Below are 26,671 nucleotides of genomic sequence, written 5' to 3'. Positions count from 1 at the left end.
GTGAAATAAAATTGCAGCTATATTTTTACTTGATTTATCTTACATTGCAAGAAGATCTTTATGAAATTTACCCCTCACCCAGCAACAACAATAACGACAACCACTGTAATAATAATAATAATAATAATAATAATAATAATAATAATAATAATAATAATAATAATAATAATAATAATAATGAAGAAATCCACAGTGGTGTAAGTGTAAATATATAATATATATATATATATATATATATATATATATATATATATATATATATATATATATATATATATTTTTACACTTATACACTGTGGATTTCTCCACCGTTTTAGTGACGCCTGCTATTATGAGATTTTTATGAATAATAATAATAATAATAATAATAATAATAATAATAATAATAATAATAATAATAATCCCACTGCTATTTTATTATTATAAAACCCATTCACTCACTATTTCCGTTACAGAACCCGCAGACCCGAAAAACAAAATGGCCCCCATAAAACAAACAGTATTGTACGGCGGGGAAACCAACAGCACAGAACACAAACGAGAGAAAAAAAGAAAGGTTTGTGTATTGTGCGGAGTCTGTGAGTCACAGCGTGGCAGCCCAGAGCGACCTCTCGCCGTGACATTGAACTTTTCACCTATGTCCCGTGGCATCCATGGCCCCGTCAACACACCTTTGTTTGTCCTTTCTTTGAAGAATGTTTCCGTTGTTGGGACGAGAGAGAGAGAGAGAGAGAGAGAGAGAGAGAGAGAGAGAGAGAGAGAGAGAGAGACTCGACGACAAACTGATTTTCCTGTAAGTCTCCACAAGCAATAGCGTGTTATACTGTAAACTCAAGTATTCTTTGAAGAATGTTTCCGTTGTTAGAACGAGAGAGAGAGAGAGAGAGAGAGAGAGAGAATGACTCTTGATGATCAACTGATTTTCCTGTAAGCCTGCACAAGCAATAGTGCGTTATACTGTGAATTCAAGTATTCTTTGACGAATACTTGCGTTGTTAAGACGAGAAAGAGAGAGAGAGAGAGAGAGAGAGAGAGAGAGAGACTGACTCGACGACAAACTGATTTTCCTGTAAGTCTCCACAAGCAATAGCGTGCTATACTGTAAACTCAAGTATTCTTTGAAGAATGTATCCGTTGTTAGAGAGAGAGAGAGAGAGAGAGAGAGAGAGAGAGAGAGAGAGAGAGAGAGAGAGACTCGATGATCAACTGATTTTCCCGTAAGCCTGCGTAATCAGTTATTTACTATTATTAAACTACAAAAAGCAAAGTTATGCGTTTAATTCAGAGCACAGAAACTTTCAGCCTCCGAATTTTTTTTTCTTAATATTTCTCCGTTCCTTTACTTAATGAATCACCAATGGGATACTGTACTTTTGAGCACTTCAAAGTAATCATCCATTCCTCAGAACAAAATTCTTTTTAATATTTCGAAAACTTGTAACCTTCGAAAAAGGCCAAAGGAAAGCAAAAACGAATTCGTTAAGGAAAATTAGGACGAAAATACGAGCATTAAAGCTCGGGTATTTATAACCAATGGCCCCACCCAGTAAATGCCTTCAAACATGAAAATTCACGCGATATTTTACAGTGCGAACCGTAAATGTCCATAACGAGGAAATTTGACTGAAACACAAACATCAAAATATTACTAAAACGACAAGCAATCGTCAAAATACATACGCCTGTTGGATGAGGTGATCATATAAAAAATATATAGAAAAATCTCTTCTCACGTAACAAAACAAAAACAAAAACAAAATTACATCCACTCTCTAGCATACGAGATATAATAATGTATGGAGACAATCTATGTGACTCGTGGATGAGTTTCAAAAGGCACTCACTTGTTTATATATATATATATATATATATATATATATATATATATATATATATATATATATATATATATATATATATATATATATATATATATACATTATATATATATATATATATATATATATATATATATATATATATATATATATATATATATATATATATATATATCGTGCGTGTGTGTGTGTGTATGTGTGCGCATGCGCGCTCGCTCACAAGCGTGTATATTATTGCAAAGTGACGACTGGTACTATGGGTCGACATGACAAAGAAAATCGATCCATTGTTAAGGACCTTATAAAATGTTCCTGAGGCAGCGATCTCAAATTAATGCTTTATGTTTCATGGGAAAACGAATCTGAATGGGGAAGGCATTCTATACGTCGGGTGTGTATAGTGGTAGGTAGTCTATATCTCATATTTAACCTTGGCATTTTTTACTTCTTGATAATTCATGGATTCAGGAGATAAATTAATAACCTAAAAGCATAATGTTGATAACTGTATACATATATAGTATTAACAAAAAGCAGTTTAACACACAATTGCATTAAAATGTTTATATACTCAAACGGTGAACACTTTTACAATTAATTACAATAAACAAATAATCATAGAAAACTGTTTTTAATACGGTTATAAAAAAACATTATAAATACCATTCCATTTTTCTTCAGCTTTTTTACTCTGAATTCATGAAGTTAATCTAACTGAATCTCTCATGAACATCTGGTGAACTTCAGAGCTTCACGTTGAAAGAAAAATAAAAAATAAATAAAAACACATGAAGCAGCCTTACCGGCATTCAGAAAGGAAAATTGAATTATGAATTTTATCCAATGAAATGAAAAATTAAATAGTAAAAGTTGATGTGCATACAGTATATACTGGGGACCAGAGAATTTCAAAATTTTACATCAAAACTTATGCAACAATATAAACCCCAAAAACTAATGACAAACAACTGTTGGCTTAACAAGTTACCCATGTCAACTTAATTTTATTTTTATGACAATTCACTCTCCATGCAACAAAGATACTAGAGACTCCAGCGACGGGCGGTCGGAAACATTTTAACTATTTTGTCTCCCGCATTTTGACAGGGTTTAAAAACAATTTCACTTGTAAAGACACACATGGCTTTCTTTGCAGATTGAACCATTCTAAGTTTGCTGTTAGCGCAGCAAGTGAACATGTACAAATAAATATTACAAAAAAAAGGATAAGGAGAATGAGAGCTACGAAAAAGGATTTGGAAAGGGATGGCCTTAACGTCCAGAAATTACGAGTGCTAACAAATTAGGGGTGAATGGTTCAGTGTTTTAAAGGGTCTGAAGTGAATGCTGATGACTTCTTTGTAGGTGTATGAAGTGGCTACTATTGTGGAAGTTTTCAGCAAAGGGTGTTCCTTTACGATTCAGCAGTGAAAGTGTAAATATGGCAGTGACCATAAGGTTGCGAGCCACCCCTAATATATATAGAGATACATACATACATATATACGTACATGCATATATACATGCACCACACACACACACACACACACATATATATATATATATATATATATATATATATATATATATATATATATATATATATATATACTGTGTGTTAAACTTTATAGAAAAAAACAAACTAGAGATATCCCCTTCACTTAATATGCAGGTTTCTCAAATATTATAGAGAATTTAAAGGGAATTTCAATATCTATAGCAGAATTAAAAGTATTCAGTCCACATAAGGTAATTAAACGAGTAACAAATTCTGACCGCTTTCTGTTTAATGCCATCCTGAGATTTATGTAAGTTTATTTTAGCACTTTTACCCAAGAAACCAATGCATACTACTATATATGAAACAACATAAAAATATTCTCACTTTTCGGTTTCACAAAAATTGCTGAATGTAAATTTATGAATATAAATAGTGAGCCGGTTCCCTGCGGGTGACCTTGGTTACACCAACGCATAATCATATAAATTATATAATTAATTAACTGGCAGATTGGGCGATAACCACCATTAAATAAGAACGGTAATAATGGCCAAAATGGCGGCCTCTTTTTGTCTTTGAAAAAATTTTATTATTATTATTATTATTATTATTATTATTATTATTATTATTATTATTATTATTATTATTCCAGAGTAAAGGCAACACAACGGTCGCTGCCAAAATTATACAGAAATTTACTTGGCGAATTATAAAAAATTCTGAGCAAAAAACTTTCACAAAATTTACAGAAAATTCCATAAGAATTATATACGATATGGTGTGAAGTGTATTTATGGAATTAGCCGCTTATATAAATTCGAGGTGGGTGTGTGTGTGTTTGAGAGAGAGTAAAGGGTGGTGTTAGGGAAGAGAGAGAGAGAGAGAGAGAGAGAGAGAGAGAGAGAGAGAGAGAGAGAGAGAGAGAGAGAGAGAGAGAGAGAGAGAGCACTTCCCAACGAACTCGACAACCTGCAGCTCTGCCAACATACTTAATGTAAGCCCACCTCTACCAGAGTAAAAACAAATAATTAATTAACATCCACCACAAACAATTACTTAGGTGCTTTCTGATCTGAACCAAAACTGACGAAATCCGAGCTGGCGACTAACGCACAGGTGTGGAAGACACCTCGCTGTCATCTTTGAAGAGACAAGGGTCATACCTTCTTGGGACCCTGAGTCATACATCGGTGCAAACAGACTCCTGAGCGGACCTTAATGGATACAGGGCACGGAAATCATGACCTGGATTGGCCTGAGGGGTAACGGTCGGTCACTAAGCCAGATCACCTCCGTGGATGGGATGGGAGAGGTCGCAGATGGCTTATACACACAGAGAGAGAGAGAGAGAGAGAGAGAGAGAGAGAGAGAGAGAGAGAGAGAGAGAGTGGTGTGTGTGTGTGTGTGTGTGTGTGTGTGTGTGTGTGTGTGTGTGTGTGTGTGTGTGTGTGTGTGAGAGAGAGAGAGAGAGAGAGAGAGTGTGTATGTGTGTGAGAGATAAACAGACAGAGGTGTGTGTGTGTGTGTGTGAGAAAGAGAGAGACAGAGAGAGAGTGGTGTGTGTGTGTGTGTGTGTGAGAAAGAGAGAGACAGAGACAGAGAGAGAGAGAGTGGTGTGTGTGTGTGTGTGTGTGTGAGAGAGAGAGAGAGAGAGAGAGAGAGAGAGAGAGAGAGAGAGAGAGAGAGAGAGAGAGAGAGAGAGAGTGGTGTGTGTGAATGAGAGAGAGAGAGAGAGAGGGAGAGAGAGAGAGAGAGAGAGAGAGAGAGAGAGAGAGAGAGAGAGAGAGGTGTGTGTATGTGTGTGTGAGAGATAAACAGAGAGAGAGAGAGAGGTGTGTGTATGTGTGTGTGAGAGATAAACAGAGACAGAGGTGTGTGTGTGTGTGTGTGTGTGTGTGAGAGAGAGAGAGAGAGAGAGAGAGAGAGAGAGAGAGAGAGAGAGAGAGAAAGGTCACACGGGACAGGTAGGTATGTAGGAAGCCCTGAAAAATGCCCAGGTAGAAGGCCGGCAAATTATAAGGGCAAAAGGCAAAAACAACAACGGAAACAGTTTCATTCGAACTTCCATGGCGTATGGTGGGTGCGCGGTCACCGCGGTGTCTGTGTCGTGAATTGTTAAGAACTTTCATCTGAGATATATTTATACTGTATATACTGTATACAGATGTTTCGATGCCTCCAACGATGAATAAGGTAAGTGATCCTACCCCAACACAATTCATCTTTAAACGCTCGTCATTTTAAGAAGCTTTCATTCCGTTTGGCGTCAAAACCAAAACCAGAGATAAGACTTCACGCGGGATCATTTGTACTTTGTTCGGTGAGCTTTTTGAAACGAGGTACCTTTTGAAATTTGTTCGTTACTTCCTTCCAATACATTAAATTTAGCTTAAAAAATACTTAATGTTAAAGTGAAAAGAATAACAAGCCCAAATTATTTTAAGAAGCAATACTCGCACGTACTTTTTAAATACATATTCATGCCGATGTAAATCAGTTTATGTAATTTAATTAAATTTCCACCTGCAAAATGAACGGCTTGGCCCGTTTTTGTTCGCTACAAAAAATAACAGTCAACATTTAAGCAGGCAGATTCAGAATAACGTCTCCAAGACGCGTCGTTGCGACGCCAGTTTACGCACACTAAAACAAACAAACAACACACTACAATTACAAGCAGTCTCGCACTGATGGGAAACCTACCACGGATTGGGAAACCATAAGCCGGGTTATTTACCGACTGATCTTCCCACCATAACATTCCCCGGCAATTTTTGTCTATGGAATGAATTTATAAGCATCCTATATAGAAGTTTACGGTATATCATATTCGCTCTGTTTCCTTACTGCAATTTACGACCGAATTGTTGGGAAAACGACGAATATCGGTTTAGTTACATTACTAATTCTTCCCGCTGAGTGTGAGATAATGTTGAGTGAGAAGTGAACGAAGAATGTGCAACTATAAAAATGTGGGGGTTGCATGCAGAGTAGGGAGACATGGATATTCAGTGTTACTCGGGGGTTGGGGGGGTTGGGGGGATCAGGGGTGACGGAAACCCCACCCCGCCTTCGGCCAGGTCAAGGCACGGCGCCCTAAGTTAGCCTATGTTAAGAAGGTAAGGTCTGGTTAGGTCATGAGACGAAATTCTAGGAAAGGTTAGGATTTGTCACGCCTACGCCTGTCTCCCTACTCTGCATCCACTGGGAAACGACCAAAGTCGTTTAGGCTGGTTGCATTACTAATTTTTCCCAGTGTGAGAGAGCAGGGGCGTCATTGGGGAGGGGGCTGGGGGGCCCCTTGCCCCCCTCAAGACCCTGATGGCCCCTCCAAGACTTGGTTTGCCCCTAGCCTTTGAAATAATAATAATAATAATAATAATAATAATATTAATAATAATAATATATGGGTGGGTGTGTGACACCTGTTTGCTGCTTATTAACTCAATACAGCTCTTATATGGCTGCAAAATGCTCCAGAATGCGCACAAATTTCCAAAAATTTCTCGGGGGGAATTACAGCGGTCCCCTACCCCCAGCTGATAGGGCTCGCTTTGCTAGCCACCCCACCCATACCAAAGTTCCAAACCTTTGTTCCCCCACCCCCCCAAAAGAAAAATCTGAAACGACACCACTGTGAGATAGACAGTGTTGAGCGAGAAGTGAATATGAAGAATACGAATATAAGAAGTTACGAGATTCCATAAGTAAAAGTCTCAGTTATTAAGTTACGACTCTCTCTCTCTCTCTCTCTCTCTCTCTCTCTCTCTCTCTCTCTCGCGCGCGCCTTACGCTTATTACTCATACATATAAGATGTACAAGTAACTGAGTATAACCCGAGAGAGAGAGAGAGAGAGAGAGAGAGAGAGAGAGAGAGAGAGAGAGAGAGAGAGAACATTCGTCAAAACAACAGTCGCTACTTCCTGTTTTAAAAAAATGAGATCATTACCAATAAGATTTTATTCTAACTATGCCAACAAGCAACTCTTACACATAATATGGTCACAATTTTTAAGTATTACGAGGAGCGAGTGCAATAGAGGTTAAGTTAGGATGATTTCGTTACAGTTGGAATGGAATGGAATATAGAATTTAAGCCAAAGGCCAAGCGCTGGGACCCATGAGGTCATTCAGCGCTGGAAGGGAAACTGCGAGTAAAAGGTTACAAAGGTGTAACAGGAGAGGGTGGATAGCAAGTTGGGAGAAAGATAATATGAATGGAGGTACAGTAAAAGGGATGAAAGGGGTCTGCAGCTAGTGGCCGAAGGGGCGCTTCAAAAAACCTATAGTAATGCCTGCAGTGCACTCCGTGAGGTGCACTGACGGAAATAACCCCCTACGGGACGTTACAATTGGGTACCTTTTGACGATGTAGGTACAGATGCGAAATTCCGAAGGGTACGATGTTCCCCAAATCTGTCAAAAGGTCCCCCTGTTTTAGCACGAGGTCTCGAAAATCACCACCTCCCATTTTGTTCTTAGGGAGGTATTTGACATCCTGACTTTACCTAACCACCCAATAAACAGATTGGTTTTTACAGAATGGCGTCGCAATATCGACGGTCATTCATACAAGTGAAGTTTCCTCTTTCAGCCACCTTTCGCAACTCTTAAAATAGTTTTGAAATTCTTGCGTGTCAGCCCTGCAACGACCCCTAAAATGAAGATTATATAATGACCACGTATTTTTTTTTCCTTTAATGCATAGGCCAATGGAATAGGCACCCACATCCCCTTTTTTCTAGATCAGCCACCCACTCCAGCCCCTCAATCCTCGGCCCCCCCCTCCCCATTAACAAATTTCCATCAAACAGTAACCGCGAGAGAGAGAGAGAGAGAGAGAGAGAGAGAGAGAGAGAGAGAGAGAGAGAGAGAGAGAGAGAGAGAGAATAATTTCGACCAAAATTAACTGTTAAGTAAGGTGTCATGTGTTTTACATTTCATAATGCAATATGAATTATATAAGCACGATGCTTTTGACCCATTTAATGCTTAAATGACACGTTTTATCATCCTATATTAAAACTGGCTGCGACCAAAATGCATGAATCTGCAGGTTGCATATATATATTATATATATATATATATATATATATATATATATATATATATATATATATATATATATATATATATATATATATTATATATATATATATATATATATATATATATATATATATATATATATATATATATATATATATATAAGGATGTAACCTATGTATGCATGCATGTGTGTATGTTCCAGCATAACCCTGAAACGCATTGAGCAATTTCAACCAAACTTGGTATACATAAGCTATGACTTAATGAGCAATTTCAACCAAACTTGGTATACATAAGCTATGACTTCATATCTGGAAAAGAATCCTATGGGGATAAGACATCACTAGCACCAAAGGGCACCAAAGGGGATGGGGGTGGGAAAGGCTTCCCTGAAACAAAGATGGTTCTGCCCGTAGACTTAGTAACTACATAAACTCTATGGGCTTAACACACCTCATTTCGGTATACATATGACTTACTATCTGGAAAAGAATACCGTGGGGGGTAGGACATCACTGGCACCAAAGGGGGTAACATGTAAAAATAACTGAAACCAACAGATATTAGTGTCTAATGGCTCTAATCCATAGTCTTCAAGGATGCTGAGATGAATAGTGACACTCACGACGCCCTTTTAAGTCCAAGTTCAGCCCCAATGGGAATGGGGGGTGAGAAGAGGTGGAATATAATGTGTCAAAAATGTTGGGCACTGCAACTGCAGCAACTGTCTTAACAAGAAAGGGAGAGAGTGAGCTCTCCTTCATCTACATGATTTGAAGCAGAGTTGAGAAAAGTATGTACTGCGTTAACCAGCAACTATACAAAGGACCATAATTATATAATTACTAAGACTGAAGATACAATAATGCATATATCAGCCACGAAAACTAGATCATTTTTATCAAAATTTTAATGTTGGGATGAGGACGACAAAATACAAAATGACTGCGGGTATATATTATTTTCAAACATTAATCTTAATCAACGTTGTGTGCAGGGATGCTCTCGAGTGCAATAGTGTAGACATGAAGGATGCGTACTGCCTTGAGGAGTAATTAGCAGACTCCAGTGCCCAAAGTTCTGTCATATTAATCCACAGTGAGTAGATGTTTAAATTTAATTATGTAGGTTTACTGTAGTCTTCGGCAACTAGAAGCTTTGGGAATTTTGTTGACTTTGGCTTCTGCTGTGTTAACTATAAGACTAGTTCATGCAATCACAAGGCATCGTGGTTTATTTACTTATATGCATGATATTGATATCCATATACAGTATATATTTATAACATATATGTGCATATATGTAACGTATATATATATATGTGTGTGTGTGTGTGTATATATGTATGTATATATATATTATATATATATATATATATATTATATATATAATATATATATATATAATATATATATATATATATATATATATATATATATATATATATATATATATATATATATATATATATATATATATATATATATATATATATATATATATATATATATTTACACACATAGAAATGTATATATATATATATATATATATATATATATATATATATATGTATATATATATATATGTATACATAATATATATATATATATATATATGTATATATATATATATAAATGTATATAAGTATATATATATAAAATAATAATACACACGACTTAAACAATCTCACTTTCACAACTAAAAAAAAATAATTGTACGAGCTTGAGCTTTTCGCAAATGCGACGTTCATATACACATTAAAAGCTTAAAGCCTAAATACAAACTACTTAAAGTTTATTTGTTCTTTTTTCAGATAACTGTGTTCTGCTTCATCGCTTTTGCTTCGGTCCCGTTATCCCTTGCTTTCAAGCACACATTACGTAATGGACGCCCAACAAGGTTCTCGGACATCCAGGAAGAAGCATATCCAGCATATTCAGACACAGACGCAGATGCCTATTCGGACACTGAAGCAGATGCCTATTCGGACACTGTGGCAGATGCCTATTCGGACACTGAAGCTGATACATATTCAGACACTGAGGCAGATGCCTATTCGGACACTGAGGCAGATGCTTATTCGCACACTGAAGCAGATACATATTCAAACAATGAGGCAGATGCATATTCAGACACTGAGGTAGATGCCTATTCGGACGCTGAAGCAGATGCATATTCAGACACTGAAGCAGATGCATATTTAGACACTGAGGTAGATGCCTATTCGGACACTGAAGTAGATGCGTATTCAGACACTGAGGCAGATGCATATTCAGAAACTGAGGCAGACGCATTTTCAGACACTGAGGCAGGTGCCTCTTCGGACACTGAAGCAGATGCATTTCCAGACACTGAGGCAGTTGCTTATTCGGACACTGACGCAGATAAATATTCAGACACTGAGGCAGATGCATATTCAGACACTGAGGCAGATGCATATTCAGACACTGAGACAAATGCCCATTCAGACACTGAGACAGATGCACATTCAGACACTGAACCAGATGCATACCCTGACACAGAACCAGATGCACATTTATACCTAACAGCTGATGTTTATTCAGACATGGATACCGAGTTATATCCATATGCATTTTCAGACCTAAAGGAAGCTACACGTTCAGACTTAGAGACAACAGCATTTCTTACTTTAAGAAAACCAAGAAGAGGAGTGGACTACTCATACCCTGAGGAGGAAGAATACTCAGACACTGAGGAAGAAGCACTGGAAGGGGACTTGACCGAAGATGCTTCTGCTGACTTCAGAAACAAACAGGTTCTCGATCCGGAAGAGAAATTCTCCGTACAATGGACAGTTTATTGGCAAGAGCAGGTAAGGAGATTAGCTTTAAATGCCTTAATCTGAGAGAGAGAGAGAGAGAGAGAGAGAGAGAGAGAGATTGACTAGCCCGAAATTTTACGCAACCTCTGAAATGTTCATTCTTTTCTGCAGTTCAGAGAAAATAAACTTGAAAAATGTTAACCAACCCTGAACATTTCTGTACTCCTGGATTAATACAGTAATCAGCCTGAATTATTTTCATGTACTGATTTAAGCATACGTTAAAACAGGTATATTCAGTACGAAACAAAATGCCTTAGACTGCAAATCATCTACATTTATTTAAAAAAAATATTAACTTATTAACTTATATAGTTATTGGTGCTGCTGAATTAAGATGCCTTGTGCTTGCGAGGTCTTTAACGCCTTAATCAGCCCAAACAAACTGATTTATATACTAAATATACTGAAACGAATTTATATACTAAATTTACTTAAATTAATTTATGTACGAAATATACTGAAATGAATTTAAATAAAAAATATACTGAAATGAATTTATATACAAAATATACTGAAATGAATTTAAATAAAAAATATACTAAAATGAATTTATATACAAAATATACTGAAATGAATTTATATACTAAATCTACCCAAAATGAATTTATATGCTAAATCTACTGAAGTGAATTTATATACTAAATATACTGAAATGAATTTATATACTAAATAGTCTTAAATGAATTTATATACTTGATATACTGAAATGAACTTATATACAAAATATACTGAAATGAATTTATATACAAAATATACTGAAATGAATTTATATATTAAATCTACTTAAATGAATTTATATACTAAATCTACTGAAATGAATGTATATACTAAATCTACTGAACTGACGAACCCTTCAAAACAGCTGCAGCTCCAAACTAATTTAAATATTCACGCAGGTCATAATGATGAAAATGGTAGCAGAAACTAGAGGGTGGGTATCGCTCGGCCTTTCGCCCAGCGGTAAGGTCACCGGTGCTGACCTCATCACAGGCTGGGTTGACGGAGAGGGCCAAGGTCACATTCGGGTGAGTTAACATTATAAGGAAGTAAGGAGAGTTTTATTTTTTTTCTAAACAATGGGATATTCAAACTCATGGCGTGGTCTGCGACTGCAAATATGCATAAATACAACGGGTAGATAGATAGATAAGTAATAATAATAATATTAATATTAATAATAATAATTACTTCTTAAACATTTGCCGAAACGATTAACTTCACCTATAATAATAATAATAATAATAATAATAATAATAATAATAATAATAATAATATTAATAATAATAATTACTTCTTAAACATTTGCCGAAACAATTAACTTCCCCTACAATAATAATAATAATAATAATAATAATAATAATAATAATAATAATAATAATTACTTCTTAAACATTTGCCGAAACGATTAACTTCACCTATAATAATAATAATAATAATAATAATAATAATAATAATAATAATAATAATAATAATAATAATTACTTCTTCAACATTTGCCGAAACGATTAACTTCCCCTACAATAATAATAATAATAATAATAATAATAATAATAATAATAATAATAATAATAATAATAATTCCTTCTTAAACATTTGCCAGAAACGATTAACTTCACCTATAATAATAATAATAATAATAATAATAATAATAATAATAATAATAATAATAATAATAATAATAACAATTACTTCTTCAACATTTGCCGAAACGATTAACTTCCCCTACAATAATAATAATAATAATAATAATAATAATAATAATAATAACAACAACAACAATAATAATAATACATTTGTGTTGCAGCATTTTTCAGATTCCCTATTACGGGATACAGAGCTTCATCATAACGAATTCTTTAACTGGATGTAAATCCATCTCTTCAAAGCCATTCACGACTTCTACTTGAATTCCGAATAATTTCAATGACCTTCATCTGTTGCACAGTAACTAAACAAGATATTTTGTCTACGCCAAATCTGCCAACACTTCATATTTCTTTTAATTTTCCTTTTTCTCCAGGATCAGCACGGCATGCAAGGCGATATCCTCGAAACCGACGACCACTCAGACTGGGACCTCCTTTCTGCTGTGGAAAACGAAACACACACCGTTTTGGTCGTCAGGAGAGAACTCAACACATGTGACGTCCACGACCTACCATTTTTGGTAAGAACAATTTAATGTTTTTTTTTTTAGTGCTAAGGTAATATTTTTTTTAGTGCTAAGGTAATTTTTTTAGTGTTAAGGTAATTTTTTTTAGTGCTAAGGTAACATTTTTTAGTGTTAACATTTTTTTTTAGTACTTGGGTAAAAAATTTTTTAGTGCTAAGGTAACATTTTTTTTTTAGTGCTAAGGTATTTGGACAGACCTACCAAATACCCTTTTCCACTCCAGACCCGAAACACAGAAGAAGAGGAAAAAATAACGAAGGAAAGTGGAGTTCATCAATTAAGAAAGACATATGATAAAAGTTCGGATGCAGAATTAAAATACTTCAGAGCTAGGGTCGTGTATCAGTTCTGCAATTACAACTATACACAAGGTTGCATGAGCGTAAACTAGTCAGTTTGCAAACGCAAGAGCAGGCTACTAAAAATGGTACATTTATACGTACACAAAAAACTCTATCAGTGGTACTACCATCACAAAATCTTTGGAAATATAATATTATGTTGGAAAAAATCCGCTATTCTTTAAGCAAACAAGTGCGTTCGGAAATCACAAACCTTCTCCCAGAAGTTGCAAACGTCTCTCTCTCTCTCTCTCTCTCTCTCTCTCTCTCTCTCTCTCTCTCTCTCTCTCTCTCTCTCTCTCAAAGATCTAATCATCCACTGCTAGTCATGAGGGGGTCACTTTTGGCCAAATTTTCGCGAAAGTTCACGCACAACTTCTTTGCGTAAACCTGCTTACAATCTGACAAACAAACATGATGAATTAAAAGCATAACCTGCCTTGCAGAGAGAGTAAGAACGCCTCTTTGGGCAACAGCAGTGTTGCAAATAGCACTTCATGCAGCGCATGCAGCGACGAAATATTAAAGAGAACAGAATTTGGTAGGATTTTTTTTTTTTTTATCAAAATCGGACCTCACTCGAAGTACAGTAGGCCTAATCATTTTTTACGGCAATAGTACTGACCACTTCCAACCGAATATGCTTCATATTGCAATTCCACTTTAATGCATAACGAAAATGCAACAACAAAGAAGCAATAACAACAACGATAATTGAAAGAATGATCAATATGACTACCACAAACCAATTACCCCGTGAGAGAGAGAGAGAGAGAGAGAGAGAGAGAGAGAGAGAGAGAGAGAGAGAGAGAGAGAGAGAGAACGGGTCAAAATAAAGAGGGGACGAGGATATATAACTGAGGGGAAAATCAGGACGGAGGTGGAAGGGAAACTGGAACGGGAGGGGGAGGAGGTAGGGAGCGAGCAGTGAGGGGAGTGGGAGGTGTAGTAGGTCTCCCCAGAGGAGAGGGGACCTGGGTTGGGGGGGCGCCCTGGCGGAGAGCGCCCGAGGGTTCACATGGCGCGACTTACAACCGGTCGGCTACACACACGGTGTTCCTTCAACCGGTTAATACTGTCTGCCGGGGACTAACTCTATCAGGATGAAGGATGAGTGGGGGTAGGGAGGGAGGGAGTACCGTCCACCACCAACAAGGGAAATTTGTCCTTTGTACCCAATTTAGGATTCAAGGGAATCAGGTAAACAAAAAAAAAAAAATACTTGGAGAGAGAAAATAGAAAAACTCTTCAGAGTTTTAAATGGTTTTGCGTTTTCATACAGCTGTCTTTGAGTTAAACAGCTTACTGCAAAGTAAAAATAACCGTTTTGGCATCAGATCGTTTCAGATGATATCGCTAATCTTGTTTCATCCGTCATATTTTAGCGAAAGGAACAGCATAACCAAATCTGTTTGGCACCAAGTTTTCATTAAGTGTCATGCATTAGTAACTGTTTACTTACAGCGCAAGAAACATTAAATAGCAGGATGCATAATCGTGCACAGAAAAAGACAGCCAAGGATTCCCGCTCATATCAATTCACTGGGCTTTTGAATACGGTGCCTTTCGGTAAAACGGACCTTCAGTTCTGAATGAACCCTGAGAGAGAGAGAGAGAGAGAGAGAGAGAGAGAGAGAGAGAGAGAGAGAGAGAGAGAGAGAGAGAGAGAGGCTGTTTTATGATTATAATTATTACAACAAACATTCTTAGGTAGTACTAGGCATTTGGTTTTTTTTTCTCTTCCCGAACTTTTTGACAAACAGTTGACTAACAACCTGGTACCTAATTCTCGGCTTAAGTCAACTTGGGCATACTGGGTTTTTAAATATATATATATATATATATATATATATATATATATATATATATATATATATATATATATATATATATATATATATATAATCACACACACACACAAGCCTATATACTGACGTTCATGTGGGCGAGAAGGTTCTTTCAATAACCATCCAAAATTTACATTTTAGGTCTTCAGAGTTATAAGCCTAAACGTAATGCTATATATATGTGTATATATATATATATATATATATATATATATATATATATATATGTGTGTGTGTGTGTGTGTGTGTGGCTTACCCCTGATAAGTGCTTCTGCCCAGCCAATATTGGAACTTGTGCCTTTGGTTTAGATAAAACATAAACAGTCGACTTTGTCCACTGGGCTATCTAAACAGATAAACATGCAAGCTCATGTCAGCTCTGTTGTGCTATATATTCCTGTCGCGTTCAGGTTCTGTAGATATTCGATAAAAACCGATTTCCACCATGATAGCTGATATCAAGCCACAAACATCCCTTAATATCAAATTCAGTACCAGATATCAAGGTGGATATGGTTTGTTATCGATTGTTAGCACTGAACCTGACTTCGACAGGTATATGCGCAGAGGAGTGACTATCTTGACAGCCGAGAGGCTAAACCACAGATCCAGGTTCGAATCCTGACCGGAGCAGATGCATTTAATTTCAAAATTACCCTTGGGTGTAAGTTACTCCCAAGATATAGTTAATTCGATATTAAGTTTGTTTGTCATCCCAATAATTAATCAAATGTGGTTAATATGAACAAAATTAATATTACGGTTACCTATCACAATGCAATACACAATAAGGACCTAACATCTACCTTTCAAATAAATTTCCAAACTGCTCTGATATAATAGCACTTAATTAGTTAGGCTACTTAATCAACAGAATTAGTTATGTATAGTACCTCAACACAATTAGTTATTATGTGTAGTATCTCAACATAATTAGTTATTATGTATATTACCTCAACAAAATTAGTTATTATGAGGAGTACCTCAACATCATTTATTATGTATATAGTACCTCAACATAAGTAGTTATTATGTATAGTATCTCAACATTATTAGCTATTTTGTATAGTACCCCAACATAATTAGTTATTATGTAGAGTACCTCAACATAATTAGTATGTATAAAATCTCAACATTATTAGTTATTATGTATAGTATCTCAACATAATTAGTTATTATGTAGAGTACCTCAACATAATTAGTTATTATGTAGAGTACCTCAACATAATTAGTTATTATGTAGAGTACCTCAACATAATTAGTTATTAAGTAGAGTACTTCAACGTAATTAGTTATTAAGTAGAGTACCTCAACATAATTAGTTATGTAGAGTACCTCAACATAATTAGTTATTGTGTAGAGCACCTCAACATAATTAGTTATTATGTATATTACCTCAACATAATTAGTTATACTGTAGAGTACCTGAACATAGTTATTATGTAGAGTACCTCAACATAATTGGTTATTATGTATAGTACCTCAACATAATTAGTTATTATGTATAGTACCTTAACATGATTAGTTATTATGTAGAGTACCTCAACACAGCTATTATGTAGAGTACCTCAACATAATTAGTTATGTATAGTATCTCAACATAATTAGTTACGTATAGTACCTCAACATAATTAGTTATGTAGAGTACCTCAACATAATTAGTTATGTAGAGTACCTCAACATAATTAGTTCATTATGCATAGTACCTCTTACGCTGAAACAACGAAACACCCAGCCTTGCAAGCCCACCTTTCTTTGGCAATTTTCAACCCCGACAGAACTGCGCAAATCCCGGGCTGTTTTGTCATCTTAACATTTTGCTAAACACGCCGGCCTTTCAAACGCAAAATCAATTACTGTGGTACTTCGTCCATGAAACAACACACCGCCATAAAGCCTTTTACCCGTCCACCTTTCAACTGCAGTTTCAACTCTGAGAGAACTGCACAAAATCCCCCACTTTCGCAATTTATACAATTTAGGCCAAAGGCCAAGCGCTGGGACTTATGAGGTCATTCAGTGCTGACAGGAAAACTGAAAGTAAGGGGTTTAAAAGAAGTAACAGGAGGAAAACCTCGCAGTTGCACTATGATGCACTGTCAGAGGGGGGTGGAAAGTAAGATGGAAGAAAGAGAATACCAACGGAGGTACAGTAAAAGGATGAAAGAGGCTGCAGCTAGGAGCCGAAGGCACGCTGCAAAGAACCTTCTGAAATGCATACAGTGCACGGTGTGAGGTGCACTGACGGCACTATTCTCCCCACGCAGATCATACCAAAAGAAATTATAAAATTCCTCCTTCTGTTGCAACTTTCAACTCTGAAAAATATTTACAAAAAAATTCCCTGAATTTTCTAACTATTTCAACCTCCACAGGACACCATCAAAAGGGTCATCTACGCATACTCCCCAGAGGACCCAGCGAACGACTCCACAATCACATACACTAACCAGGGCGTCAAGAATGGATCGAAGTACCTGTCCTTTCTGCAGGGGGACCCGGAGGAGGGCCAGGGCGAACGGGAGGAGGAGAGGGGCGTGTCCGTGTGGTCCTTGAACTTCAATCATACACTCGGCAAGAAAAGCAGGAGAATTACTTGGTGCAAGATAGAGAAGTTTCCCCAGGCTGCAGAAGAGGAGGAGGAGGATAGGGTCCATTACATAGGGGTGAGTTAATTATCTCTTGGACAAATTCGTTTTCACCCTAATTTGCTTCTCTCTCTCTCTCTCTCTCTCTCTCTCTCTCTCTCTCTCTCTCTCTCTCTCTCTCTCTCTCTCTCTCTCTCTTATTTGCGTATCTTACTTACTATTTCAATTTCCTATATCTCTCTGAATTATTAAGTAAGTGTTGGTTTATTAACACTCAAATGTTTGTTAATAAACCTTAAACAAGTGTAGGTTTATTAACACACAAATGTCTGTGTATAAACCTTAAACAAGTGTTGGTTTATTAACACACAAATGTCTGTTAATAAACCTTAGACAAGTGTTTGTTTATTAACACACAAATGTCTGTATATAAACCTTAGACAAGTGTTGGTTTATTAACACACGAATGTCTGTCAATAAACCTTACATAAGTGTTGGTTTATTAACACACAAATGTCTGTTAATAAACCTTAGACAAGTGTTGGTTTATTAACACACAAATGTCTGTTAATAAACCTTAGACAAGTGTTGGTTTATTAACACACAAATGTCTGTCAATAAACCTTAAACAAGTTTTGGTTTACTAACACACAAATGTTTGTCAGTAAACTTTAAACAAGTGTTGGTTTACTAACACACAAATGTTTGTCAGTAAACCTTAGACAAGTGTTGGTTTATTAACACACAAATGTCTGTTAATAAACCTTAGACAAGTGTTTGTTTATTAACACACAAATGTTTGCCAATAAACAAGAAGGGACAAACGTCTATTGTAACTATGAAAGAACGAATGTCTCCTGATTTTGTTATGAGGAGCAAGCCTTTGCCTTAATGTGAAGCAGTTTTAACCATCATCAATCAGTAAACTGAATTACAACTTAAAGACAATCAATAACTACTGAAATTAACAAAATAACCCTTGGCAATCGGATATCCTAAAAGTAAAATTAAAAAATTGCTGGCAAAGAGAGAGAGAGAGAGAGAGAGAGAGAGAGAGAGAGAGAGAGAGAGAGAGAGAGAGAGAGAGAGAGAGAGAGAAACATTAAATACTACTAGAACGAACATCACATTCTATGAACATTTAAAGGTAAACACTCAGAGAGAGAGAGAGAGAGAGAGAGAGAGAGAGAGAGAGAGAGAGAGAGGTCAAACTAGCTCAGATTTTGTCTTTTAATGTATATTAAACTATTAAACGTACTATAAAAAGAAAGATTGTTAGGTCATTCCACAAAACTACAAATTGTTTGGTTTCCACGTAATACTGCACCTCAAAACTACCTCAAATCTTCTCTCTCTCTCTCTCTCTCTCTCTCTCTCTCTCTCTCTCTCTCTCTCTCTCTCTCTCTCTCTCTCTCACATGCCTACGCAGTATCTGAAATGCGGGGAAATGATGTCTAAAACTGCCGCCTGCCTTCAACAGTTATTTTGTCCCAATGATAAAAGTAGTGTAATCTCCATCAATGAAAACCTGAAAAACCACAGCTTTTTGGATACAATATAATCAACATTAAAATTCTTTTTAAGGCGTGATGAACTTCAGAAATAACATTAGGCTAACTCAGGACTTCATAAATCTAAAAAAATATAAGATTACACCTCAATGCCCCGGTGAAAATAATGGTGTACCGTAACACAAGGGAATAGTATAATTGGATATATTTCTAAGTCACAATAACTTCTAAACTCCTCGATTTATTCAGTGAGTAAATTTTGAATAACTTCTAAACTCCTCGACTTATTCAGCGAGGAAAATTTGAAGTTAAAAGACACTGTGATTATTAAAAACATTTTGTTTAATAGAATGTGATCAACAGTTTCTTTGTACAACAGAAGTGTTCGCGTCAGCTATCTTTTAACTTTTTTTATGTTGTTTCGGTGAATGTGATCAACAAATTCTTTATACAATTGAAATGTGTCACTCGGTTATTTTTTTAACTTCTTCTTCTTCTTCTTCTTCATCATCCCTCACTCATCACCTAAAAAAAAAAAAGTATGACTTTCACCACGGCGAGAATTCGGAGGTCCACTTGAAACACGTAGCCATCTACGAGTGCGCGGGAGACGCCAGCTCTTGGACGTATCATCAAGAGAGGGAGAGACTGGACCACTACGCCTCTCAGAAGGGCCACGCCTGCTACAGCCACGACACGCCCCCCGATTACTCCAAGTGCAACCTGAACGTCATCCTTTGGACGCCAGGAACAAAGGTATGTCTAAGCTTCGAAACCCAAAACAAGTTTCCCACCTCACCGCTCTATCAACACACTCACTACTACGTAAACTGCATTTGCGAAGGTGCATCACATTGTGCACTTGTGTGAATATCAACCTGATATTGAATTGTGTCATTAACTGATGATAATTATAATCATTCCCTATTAACTAAAGGTTTCAAACAGTTTGCTTAAAAGTCTTGTTGTATCTTATAGATTTTGTACATTCACATTAAAGGGTAACCACTCGGAAATCCTATAAAAGTTTTCAGAGTTGTAGCATGGTTAAATTCACTTCTTTTCTTGATATAAAATCAATAATAAAGTGTTTTCCGGTTAGTATGTACACTTTGCTTTCGACTACCATACATATGTACACTATGATTCCTAACAGCTTTCTTCAGGCTTCATACAGTGTTTCATTTATAACTTTGGTAAATCTGCATATATATATATGACTTTTTATCACATCACCAAGTTCTCCGGTGATTTCAAGCTCGCACAAACACACCTACACACACACACACACACACACACACACACACACACACACACACACACACACATATATATATATATATATATATATATATATATATATATATATATATATATATATATATATACATACATATATACACTTATTTTTCGAATATGCTACAAAGAATCTTACAAATATTCTAGCAGTAATGACAGGAAACTAAAGTAAATCTTCCACTACAGAACTATTCCAGTTAAAGTTTAAGTTTTTAAAAATCCTCAGGGTATTCGTGCAGCCCTAAGTTCTGATTTATATTACCTTGTCTTTCCTCAAGTTGGACTTGGATGCATTAAACCTTAATAATCTTAAATTATCCCTGAGTATACTGTACCTCGGACTAACCAGTGCTCCCAAGCTAAAGCATCTACTCAGCTGTGACAGATGATAAGTTATTTGGGGTTATAGCAGCCAAGATCAGTGTGTTCTCAACCAAGAAACCTACAACATTCTTCATATCAACAGAGTGTCAGGGAGCCAGAACATGTTGGTGTTCCATTACTCTCGGATGATGGATCTCCTGCCTACTTCATGGTCGAGGCTCAGTATGAAAATAGCAACTCGATGCCTAACGTCAATGTGCAATGGAAAATGGATATCTATTACACAAGAACGCTCAGGTAAGGTCAAATGCAACAAGAGTCTGCGACGGATAGTGGTTTACAATATAACAATCTAAAACGTATAAATAAAATTAATCATTACAGCAAATTAATATCTTTAATGATTCTTGTGTGCCTGTTTTTGTTTCGGAACGAGGTAAATATGATTTCCAACTGACTTTTGCGACCCACAAAAATACTTTTCGAAAACTAGTCCTGGCAATAGCTAATACGGTCTAAACCAACAAAGAACGAGGTGGCACACCAAGCTCTTTGAATTTCTCGTGAAAGTTAATGAAATGTCTAAAAGTTTCCAGTAAACAGTGACCTGCAATAATGTCAGAACACAAGGAAGGGTTTCGTAGAGGCCAGGGTATCTGGATAAAAAGTCTACGTAATGATAGTAACTGAAATATAAATGTAAATACAGTAAATTGTGAATACAGTAAACTGCAAAGTGTGGTTATTCAATAAATTGCCGACCTATAAAGTTAAATGTTATGGCCTAGGGCGGTATTTAGGGCTTCTTCACAAAACATCATACAAAGCCATTCATCTTTTCGGGGACCTCTCAGACATACCAAACAATTGTGTATTTCCAGGCGGTACGAATCAGGCATACTGAAAGTCGGGTCAACGCTCAACTTCGCCATGTTGATACCGCCCGGCCAGAAGACCTGGAAGATTGCAGGTCACTGTCCGGATGGGTGTCTCAACGAGGGAGTGCCCAACTCGGGCATCAAGGTCTACCAGGTTCTCCTCCATGCCCGTTCCCTTTGTAAGTAAGACTCTTGGTTATACATAACTAAATTATTACCGGTTAATAACTCGGTCCATACAATTATACCTTTAAAAGGTCAAAGTTTACTTTCCTGCATGCAATTGAAATAAAAAAAAAATTGAAAAAATGTAAAAAAAAAAGCCTTAAAATATAGATATATTTAAAGTTCTGTATCGTATTTTCAAAATTAAGAAAAACGATCTAAGTATAATTTTATATATATATAATATATACAGTATATATACATACATATATATATAATATATACACAGTATATATATATATATATATATATATATATATATATATATATATATATATATAATATATATATACTAACTCCTCTGATTTTAGGCACAGCAATGCGCATACGTCACTTCCGCGACGGAGAGGAACTACCGCCCATAGTCACTGACGATTACTATGACGCTAACTACCAGCCAATTCTTTCCCTGTGGGACGAAAGGACTGTCCTCCCCACGGATCACCTCACTACAGGTAAGATATCCTCATATTCATCAATACCTGTGCGTGCAATGTTTGCGGCAACGCAATACTAACCGATTTAATTTTAAGACACTGAATACTGGTAGAGACGAAATCTGTATTTTCTCAACTATCATGGGAAATTAGAATGAATTGAATACAGAGACACAATAATACGTTCATACGTTTATTTACACATTAGAATAAGAGAATATATAAAAGAAATTCAGAGTGGAGACGGATCCTTCACCTTGTACAGTGTGTAGTTTCTGATGGTTTCGTTTTTACTTCTGTAAAATGTAATTATAATTTTATCTACACCGTGGATCCTTTCTGACCCTTACATAACAGCGAAAGTTACTGGTCTTGCTATACGATGTTGCTGTTAAAATATTCATAATGATCTTGCATACTTCTTGAGCAAGCAAAAAATTATGCATTTGCCTGGCAAGTTTCCACAAAGCAAATGCCTTACAAAAAATCTGATCGTGGAAACGGTAGATGAAATGCGTATAATTATAAACAACAATGCATGCATGCACTTACTGAAGGTGAATCAATAAAACGACAAATTAATAACAAAGGACAATTTGCGAGAGTGTATACCTTCAAGCAAGAAGGATTATATCTGAAACCATTCTTCTTCCCACCAGAATGTGTTTACGGAAGCATGAGCCGCAAGAACTCGACATTTTCCGGTTATGGAGAGGAAGATGAGGCGTGTCTCGGTTACCTTTTCTATTATCCGCGAGTCAGCCTGGCAGAATGTTCTTCCGTCACCCATCATGACGTCATCAAGGCTGAGTTTCACACTGGAGAGCTTGAAGAGTAAGTTGTTTTGATGTTATCAGTTATTCAAATGAAAGGTTTTTTTTTTGTAAGATTGTCAACTGCACTCCGCTCATGAATAGAACAGAATAGAATAGAATTTAGGCCAAACACCAAGCGCTGGGGCCCATGAGGTCATTAGGCGGTGACACGGAAATTGACAGTAAAAAGGTTTGAAAGATGTAACAGGAGGAAAACCTCGCAGTTGCACTATGGATCAACTGTTAGGAGAGCGTGGAAAGATGCAAGAATGAAAGGGGTTGCAGCTAGGTGCCGAAGGGACGCAGAAAAGAACCTTAAATAATGCCTACAGTGCACCGCATGAGGCACACTGACGGTACTAACCCCCTACGGGGATAAGGAGACATAAGACTGAAAGATAAGAAGAGCGGAATGCACCTCACAAAATCAACAATACTCGGGCCGAGTCCCATCAATCAAATAGTTCCTCGAAGTCCATGCTCATTCATTTCACCCGTTGATCTTTTCAGCGAAGAGAATCTACTGCTGCAGTCTCCTCTTCTGGAACCTCTTAACCCTCGACTTCCAAGGATGGGCGACGTCTTCTTCCAAGATTACATTAACGCTCTGAACTGGTCCGAATTTGATACGAGAAATATACAGGAGGATCTCTACAGAGGAACCCACGTGGCACGATGCTTACTGACGGCGGGCATACCTGCTCAGGTGAGATGTCATCTTTCTCGTTCATAACAAATCATCCTTTTCCTGATTCAAATACACATTTTTCATTTTATCCTAAACTGATGATCGACACCTATCCTAATTCGGAATTAAGCATCTGTATGTATCAGTTACATTAAACGAGCAATTTTACGGATGGCATGGATTTACTAATAGTGTAGCGAACGAAACAAGAAAATTATAAATATTGAGACTTAAAAGAAATTAGATACGTTATCATACGTACACGATATATACTTAAAAGTACATGCACAATCGTACACGTACATCCCAAAGAATATTAATTTAAAAAGATTAAAACATGCATGCATATAGGCTATATATATGTATATACGTGTGTGGTTTCTCACTAAATGTGGATGGATATATGGCATCCATTATTTTAATGTAACATTGTTCCAATTTCCTCTACTCCTCATCTTCATGGGGCTTTGAAGTATGCTTTCAAATTTTCAGCCTCGAAGATAAAAAGTAGTACAGGAAACTCAAACAGTGTTGTCTTCAAACAACAGATACCACATGACCATTATCATTTAATGAAGATTATATATATATATATATATATATATATATATATATATATATATATATATATATATATATATATATATATATACAGTGTATATATATATATATACATAGTGTATATATAAATACATAGTGTATATATATATATATCATTTATATATAATGTACATCAGAATATAGGGCCACGAGGTAATAGGAATAACTCACTGCAAACTCTGTCCTCACCCTTAGCCCTCAGAGTAAAGGGAAAAGATCTTTTACTCCGTTGTTTCATTTTCCTCGTGGCCATATACTCTAATTTTACATAGGCTACTTCATGTATATATATATATATATATATATATATATATATATATATATATATATATATATATATATATATAAACTGTATATACATTATATAAATAAATATAACTTATAGATGCTCGCTATCGCTCGCATTTGCTAATTCCATATCCATACCCATATCTGTAACATACCCATACCCATATCCGTACCATACCCATACCTATGCCCATATCCATTCCATACCCATATCTGTACCATACCCATACCTATACCCATACCTGTATCATACCCATACCAATACCCATACCCACATCCATACCATACCCACACACAGACACAGAAAGGCAGCCAAGGAAATTAATATTATATATATATATAAATATATATATATATATATATATATATATATATAATTATATATATCACATATATATTATATATATATATATATATATATATATATATATATATATATATATATATATATATATACATATATATATATATATATATATATATATATATATATATATATATATATATATATCACACATATATTGTTGTTTTTAAAGAAAAATTGTTCACTGATCCAATACCTCTTTCCAGGTCAGTAAATTAACAGCCGAGTTTCCCGAAGCCTACGAGTACGAGGAAGTAGAGGGTCAGTGCCCTAGCTTTAGTCAGCTGGAGTCGACCTCCAATTCGCAAGTGACAAACGCTTCTCGCCGTGCAATACTCACAATGCTTCTCTTCCATGCAATAATAACATTAGTGATGTATTTATAAAGTTTACAGGTGATATTCAATATAGTTTTTTTTGTGATAAGGAACAAAACTCATCTATTTTCATGTATTATATAGCATAAGGCGTAGCTTAAACTGAAGCACTGGCATATGTAGAAATTTGGACAAAATTACAAAATTAGCATTACCAACATATGCAGCATGTGCACGCACATACACATACACATGCACACATACATATTTGTGTGTACGTGTACTTCATACACATATATTCACCCAACATGCCCGTGCATAAATACGATTGTACAAAATAAAAGAAACAAAGAATAACAAACTACAAGACTCCTTGAGCACAACACCACTAAAGAACACTTTTGACATTTGTTCCTCAGGAACTAAGACGAGTGAATGACATATGTCACAGGTATCAACATCAGTTACCGTAGGATTTTACGTCTATTAATCTACTGTTGTAAATATTGCCATTCAAATTCATTTCTATTGCGATAAGTTGTATACTAGGTTCTGTAAATAAATAACCTACACTTAACTTCAATTACAGGAAGAACTAATTTGATGAGATTGTTATAAAGCAATTCTCACATAAATAAATAAAATTCCGCAACCATGTTATTTTCCATTTCTGTCCCAAGTGAAAGTGAACAATCTGGAAGTGTGTGTGTGTGTGTGTGTGAATGGTTGAAGTTGTGTAAGT

The 26,671-nt window shown here is 35.9% G+C and overlaps 1 protein-coding gene and 1 long non-coding RNA gene across 3 annotated transcripts in view; one reads left to right on the top strand and one right to left on the bottom strand.

Moving 5' to 3' along the window:
• The window catches only part of LOC136825755 (uncharacterized), a 494,493-nt gene that overhangs the window by 465,035 nt on the left and 2,787 nt on the right, over nt 1-26,671 (bottom strand). The gene's annotated exons all lie outside the window — the stretch shown is intronic.
• LOC136825751 (DBH-like monooxygenase protein 1) lies at nt 5,376-26,586 on the top strand. Its single transcript, XM_067082576.1, has 12 exons — nt 5,376-5,532; nt 10,203-11,222; nt 12,131-12,259; nt 13,255-13,401; nt 17,971-18,261; nt 20,235-20,450; nt 21,460-21,614; nt 22,199-22,374; nt 22,732-22,875; nt 23,517-23,691; nt 24,183-24,378; nt 25,819-26,586. The coding sequence occupies exons 1-12, from the start codon at nt 5,512-5,514 to the stop codon at nt 25,996-25,998; spliced, it is 2,850 nt and encodes a 949-aa protein (XP_066938677.1). The 5' UTR covers nt 5,376-5,511; the 3' UTR covers nt 25,999-26,586.

The sequence above is a fragment of the Macrobrachium rosenbergii genome, chromosome 39 (genome assembly GCF_040412425.1).
Source record: "Macrobrachium rosenbergii isolate ZJJX-2024 chromosome 39, ASM4041242v1, whole genome shotgun sequence".
NCBI lineage: Eukaryota > Metazoa > Arthropoda > Malacostraca > Decapoda > Palaemonidae > Macrobrachium > Macrobrachium rosenbergii.
Note: the sequence above shows the minus strand (reverse complement) of the source record. Positions and strands in the feature narration are given on the sequence as shown.

Coding starts and splice junctions, on each gene's coding strand:
- LOC136825751 (XM_067082576.1), top strand. CDS start 5,512: ATGCCTCCAACGATGAATAAG. Junction 23,692..24,182: donor CACACTGGAGAGCTTGAAGA/GTAAGTTGTTTT, acceptor TGATCTTTTCAG/CGAAGAGAATCTACTGCTGC. Junction 24,379..25,818: donor CGGCGGGCATACCTGCTCAG/GTGAGATGTCAT, acceptor ACCTCTTTCCAG/GTCAGTAAATTAACAGCCGA.